We start from the raw sequence: 5411 nt of genomic DNA on the forward strand, positions 1-5411 counted from the left end.
CCGCGACCCTCGGCCATCCGCAAGGTGACGTCACTGCGCGGATTGGGTGGCGAGGTGTGCACGCGTAGGATATTTGGCGCCATCAGCCACGCCTTGGCCGCCCCGCCCTGAAAAACTGAGCCTTGATTAAAACAACGTCAACAGCACGCGGGACGGAAGCGCAGTCACCGCGTGGTCGGAGGGCTGTCATCACAGCCGAGGGAGGAGATCTAAGGGCGGCCCACCTCCAGGCTTGCCACGCGCGCCGCAGCTGCACGGCGCGCGCGTGGCGGTTGATGGTCGCGACCCCCCAGGCCAGCTTCGCCCCCAGCTGCTGCCGGACCGTCGAGAGCGTGGCTATTGAATGGAAAGGCGGCGGGCGGCGCGCAACGTCTTGCTGTGAGCGAGCATGATTGATGGACCTTCCACATTGTCTCGTGACTGGCTGCAGCACAACCGCCACTGAAGCGCGCGTGCGAGCGGACGAGACAGGTATCAACAGCTCAGCAGCTGCGCACCCTCGCGCCGCGCCAGACGCCGCAGCAGCCTGTCCACCTCACGCGCCATCTCATTGCGTAGGGAGTCCATCTGGCGCGCGCGCGTGCGTGCGTGCGTGCATGCGTGCATGCGTGTATGTGTGTGTGCGGTGTGTGTGTGTGTGTGTGTGTGTGTGCGTGCATGCGTGCATGCGTGTATGTGTGTGTGCGTGCGTGCGTGTGTGTGTGTGTGTGTGTGTGTGTGTGTGTGTGTGTGTGTGTCAGGGGCCACGCGCGCAGGCGCGCTGGAGCTCACATGTTTTGATGTGCACGTATGAGTTTGTAATCACACAGGCTAGAGAGCGCGGCGCGCCTCTGACAGCACTCGTCATCCCTCGACAAACCTGCCCTGCGGTGCCCTCCCTCAGCTCCTGCATCTCCCCCAGCAGTTGCGCCACAGCTTCCTCAACCTCCTGGCGGGCCAGCTTCTCGCCGTCCACAAAGGTGAACCTTTATAATAGCATGTGTGCATTCCAATTGCAACTGATTGGCTGCTATTGTTGATAGAAGGGGGCGATTGAAGACCAACCTGAGCACCATCAACCATTCACAGGGGGCTCTGCACAGGGAGGGGGCAGGCGCTCGCACCACATCCCCGCTCCTCGCTCTCCCCCCCAAAAGGCTCACCACTGCTCGAGCACGACGGCCTCCAGGGTGTTCAGGCGTGTCCGCGCGTCGCCGCCGCCGTCCGCACCCGGCGGCGCCGGCAAGCGGCGCGGTGGCGAGGGCACACGGCGGGGGGAGGCCAGGGCGCCCACCCTCACGAGCTGCAGGCGAGGCACAGGGAGGGTAGGGATAAGGGTAACGGATGTTAGGGCTGCCGCAGTGGTTTCAAGGGGCATTTCCCAGCCAGGAAAGCGCCAGACATGCTTGCTGAGCCAACGGTGGCGCTCAATCGACATCAGCCTGCCCCCCTCTTGTACTGCACTCCGTCAACAGGTGCAACCTCACAGGTAAGCCAGCAGCCAAGCACCCTATGTTTTGGCACCGCCACGCACCCACCTCGACCTCCAGCCGCACGTGCGGAAGCTGCCGGCTGCGCAGCTGCACAGCGGCCCGCGCCCACGGCTGCTGCAGGGGGGCGTCGGCCCAGCCGCAGGGGCGCTGTCCCGCCACCTCCTGCCCAGGCCCAGCCGAGGGGTGCACCTCCCACTGCTCGTACACTCCTGTGTCGCAACCGAATCAGGGGAGTGAGCACAGGTGAGCTGTGTGCACTCTGTTCCCTTGCGGGTGCTCATTTTTGCAATCCTAGACCATCCTATTCTTGCTTGCTTGCTTGCGGCTGGTGCGCACTGTTGCCCAGTGCTCCCTTGCTGCTTCGAAGGCGACGGGCCTGCCAACAAACATCCTGGTCCTCTGCCCTGCGCATACGTACCACACACAGGCATGCGCCGCTCATGCAACGCGCATCGAGGCCGCAATTGTCACCCACCGAGGTTATCATTGAAGAACACCAGCCGGCTGCTCCTCGCGAGGCGCCTCGCAAACGCCGCCATGCCCGCCGCGCCGCCCGGGGTCGCCGTGGTGGCCGCCCCTGCGAAGGATGTCGCCTCTGCGCCATCGAGAAACGATGCCTCGCTCGACGCCGACAGCGCGCGCGCCGGCGCCAGCGGGCGCGGCGCCTCCTCCCCGGCGCCGTTCTGCGAGACGGAGGCGGCTTCCGGGTGGCCGTCGCCAGCCGGCTGGCCGGGGGCCAGTGCGGCCCTGCGGCGCGCCTGCAGGAAGCGGCCGGCTGCGGCGGCGCTGCGGAAGCCAATGTGCGGGCCCTGCGACTGCCCTCGCAGGTAGACAACATAAGGGGGAGGGGGCCATGTGCGTCGCCAGCGGCACCGGGCTGGACGAAATCCTTGGTGCAAAAGTGCATGATGTCTTGTCGTGGGTAAATCGCACAGGGTTTTTCTCTCGACTAGCTGCATCATGTGCACCGCAGCTGGGGGACTCAACAGCACAGCAGCCGATGTGGCAAGCAAGCGCACTCACGTGCCGGTGGACCTCCAGCCAGCAGCTGCCCTTTTGGAAGCCGGGCGACGACGCGTCCAGCAGCGTGAACACGTACACGTCTCCCCCGGCGCCCTCGCCCGCCCCCTCGCCGGTGCCGTTGGCGAGAGAGCCCACGGCCGCAGGCTCGGAGCCGGGTGGCAGCCTGACAACCCCATAAGGCTGCCGGCTGGCAGGGTCAATCCAGACAACCAGGTCGCCGGGCTCGAGCCCCGGCCGCAGCCCCGCGCCGCGCGTAAAGCGCGCTGAGACTAGCGGCGCAGCGCCGTCGCGGCCTGGGCCGCTGCATGTGTCAGCCTGATCCATCACGCTCGTCATGCAGCCGACAAGGCTACTGCTTCTGCATCATTTGCAGAGGGTGTGTGAGTAAGGCTATGCAGCGGTCAACCGGGTCAGCGTGCAGCAGCGCCGTGCCGGGGCGCGCTGTTTGCAGCAGAAACCGCTCCGTACACGGGCTGTGCAGCAGGATGGTGGTGAGTTTTCAAGTCACTGCGTATGCATAATAAATACGGACGAATGAACATATCAGACTGCAATGAGGTGTCGTTCGGCTCTGGTTGGTCTCTCGCAGTGCACCTCGCACTTGTGTGTCGACATCTCAAGTGAGTGCCATGAATTGGATCTTTGACAGACAAACAGATTATTTACACACTTACATTGCTGATAAGAAGAACAAAGCTGCATCATTTTGAAGTGTCCACTGATCTGGCCCGAGTATACGCCATTGTGAAATCATTAGAGAGCACAGGGCAGTCCTAGGCCACCATGGCACAGGTGTTAGGCGATCCAGTGGCCGCGCCACCTGGTGACGGGATCTCCAGAGTGCGATTCAGCCCCTCCAGCAGCAACACGCTGCTATCATCGTCATGGGATGGGGTAAGTGTGGGCGGTGCGGTGCTCCATGCGTGCCCACGCAAAGACGCTCGACGACGTGTGTTGTGTGCTGCTGTGATGCACCGCCGCAAACGGCCACATCGCCCCGCTCGCCCCACCCTCCGCACACGCAGACGGCCCGGCTATATGACCCCTCTGGCGCGCCGCGCGGCGTCTACGTGCACCCGGCCCCGCTGCTGGACTGCGCGTTTGAGCGGGAAGGGGGCGCCTTCTACACTGGCGGGCTAGACTGCAGAGTGACCAGGTAGGGCCGCCCCAACCACTCGCCTGCTACGGACCCCCGCTGGCGCGGCCATCCCAGCGCTGCATGCAGATGCATCGAGCCCAGCGCGTCTCATGCAGCGCGCGCATGGCGCTCGCCGGCCGCCATGCGCGCGGCTGGTTGCCCTGCAGCCTCTGGCCGCACCCCCAGCGGCGCACGTCTGACGGGCGCCGGCCCCCAATTTTTCGACCCCGCCCCGAACTGCCAAGGGTCGACGCGACCACCTCGCAGCAGCTCGTGCTAGGCGCGCACGCGGCACCCATAAAGTGCGTCGAGTGGCTCGAGTCTAAGGGGGTGGCAGTCACAGCCAGCTGGGACCTGACGCTGCGGCTGTGGGACCCGCGCTGCGCGCCGGCGGCGGCCAACGTCGGCACCGCCGAGCTGCCCGGCAAGGCGTATACTCTGGGGTTGGGCGGCAGCCGGCTGGTCGTCGGCACGTCGGCGCGGCATGTTTGGATATATGACATAGACAAGTGAGGATGAGCGGGCGGCAGAGGGGGAAGGCGGGAGGGGCGAGCCGGCGGTGAGCTGCGTGGGCCGCATTGTGTGCTGGCGGCGGCAGGCGCGCGTTGCATCGAGCGAGGGCCCCTCCATGCCGGACAGGTTATTGGCATGGCAGCCAACATGAGCAGGGGTTCAGAGGTTTGCGGAACTTGGGAGCGAGCGCGGGCCGTGTCAAGGGAGCTGCCAAGCAGCTGCTCGCGCTCGAAGCAGCTGCGCGCGGCCGCCTGGCCCCCCCACCTCCCCCCCACATGTGGAGCTTGCCGGCCCGCAGCGGGCGCGCAGTCTGCGGCCGCGCGGCGCGGCCGGCGCAGGGCTGGGCGCCTCCCCGCCCCGCCGTCTCCGCCGCCTGCGCCGCCGGCACGTACCCACACAAACGCGCCAACACATGGCCGATTGCTTCGGCCGCCGGCATCGCCCCACGACCGACCCCTTCCGACCAACTATCAATATTATTGCAGGCTAGAGCTAGGGGAGGCCAGCCAAGCGCGGGAAAGCAGGTGCGGGGCGCGGCTTGGCGCATGACGAGGGGGGAGGGGCTGGTTGCCGGGCGGAAGGCGCCTAGTGCGCAGCGAGCAGGGGTGACGGCGGGCATGGGATGGGACGGCTGCCGGCGGGGGACTCACGAGGCCCCCCATGCACCACTCACAATCGTGAGGTGCCTCTTGGCATGGGGCCAGGCTTCAAGCATGTTAGTTCTCTCTGACCATGAGCGCGGCTTGCGCGTCACCCCCGCACCCACCCGCATGCACGTTTGCACTCACACACGTAAAGACACTCACACACACACACATACACACATACACACGCACGAACCACCACATGCGCACACACGCACTCCCTCCCGCCCCAGCCTCAAGTACCAGACGCGGTGCATCGCCGCCCACCCGGGCGGCTACGCGCTGGGCAGCGTTGAGGGGCGGGTGGCTATGGAGTACTTTGACACGTCACCAGAGGCGCAGCGCGCCAAGTACGCGTTCAAGGTACGCGTGTGTGTGTGTGTTTGTGTGTGTGTGTGTTCATGGCTGCGTGTGTGTTCCAGCTTGTGTGCGGGCGTGCATGTGTGTGCATGTATGTGTGTGTGCTTCTCTGATTGTGGGGTGCGTGTCTCTTGTGTTTGTATGTGCACCCTTGCCCCTGTGTGCTGAGCGCATGCCTGCCGCCTCGTTCGCAGCGGCTACGCGGCGCCGTAGCTCGCTCGGCGCCTTAGCCCCCTGCTCCCCGCTCCGCTCGCCCCGCCC

The 5411-nt window shown here is 65.7% G+C and overlaps 2 protein-coding genes across 2 annotated transcripts; one reads left to right on the plus strand and one right to left on the minus strand.

Moving 5' to 3' along the window:
- Nucleotides 1-474: 474 nt before the first annotated feature.
- Nucleotides 475-2819, minus strand: MNEG_13563 (hypothetical protein; the record flags this gene model as incomplete). The annotated part of the gene is made up of 6 exons (XM_014037964.1): nt 475-567; nt 860-965; nt 1143-1282; nt 1518-1681; nt 1948-2287; nt 2496-2819. The coding sequence occupies 6 exons, from the start codon at nt 2817-2819 to the stop codon at nt 475-477; spliced, it is 1167 nt and encodes a 388-aa protein (XP_013893418.1).
- A 459-nt stretch (nt 2820-3278) lies between these two features.
- Nucleotides 3279-5380, plus strand: MNEG_13564 (Mitotic checkpoint protein BUB3; the record flags this gene model as incomplete). Its single annotated transcript, XM_014037965.1, has 6 exons — nt 3279-3389; nt 3521-3651; nt 3879-4142; nt 4445-4534; nt 5024-5153; nt 5345-5380. 6 exons carry the CDS (start codon nt 3279-3281, stop codon nt 5378-5380), a joined length of 762 nt encoding a protein of 253 aa, XP_013893419.1.
- Nucleotides 5381-5411: the final 31 nt, after the last annotated feature.

This window comes from Monoraphidium neglectum (genome assembly GCF_000611645.1).
Source record: "Monoraphidium neglectum strain SAG 48.87 unplaced genomic scaffold scaffold03904, whole genome shotgun sequence".
NCBI lineage: Eukaryota > Viridiplantae > Chlorophyta > Chlorophyceae > Sphaeropleales > Selenastraceae > Monoraphidium > Monoraphidium neglectum.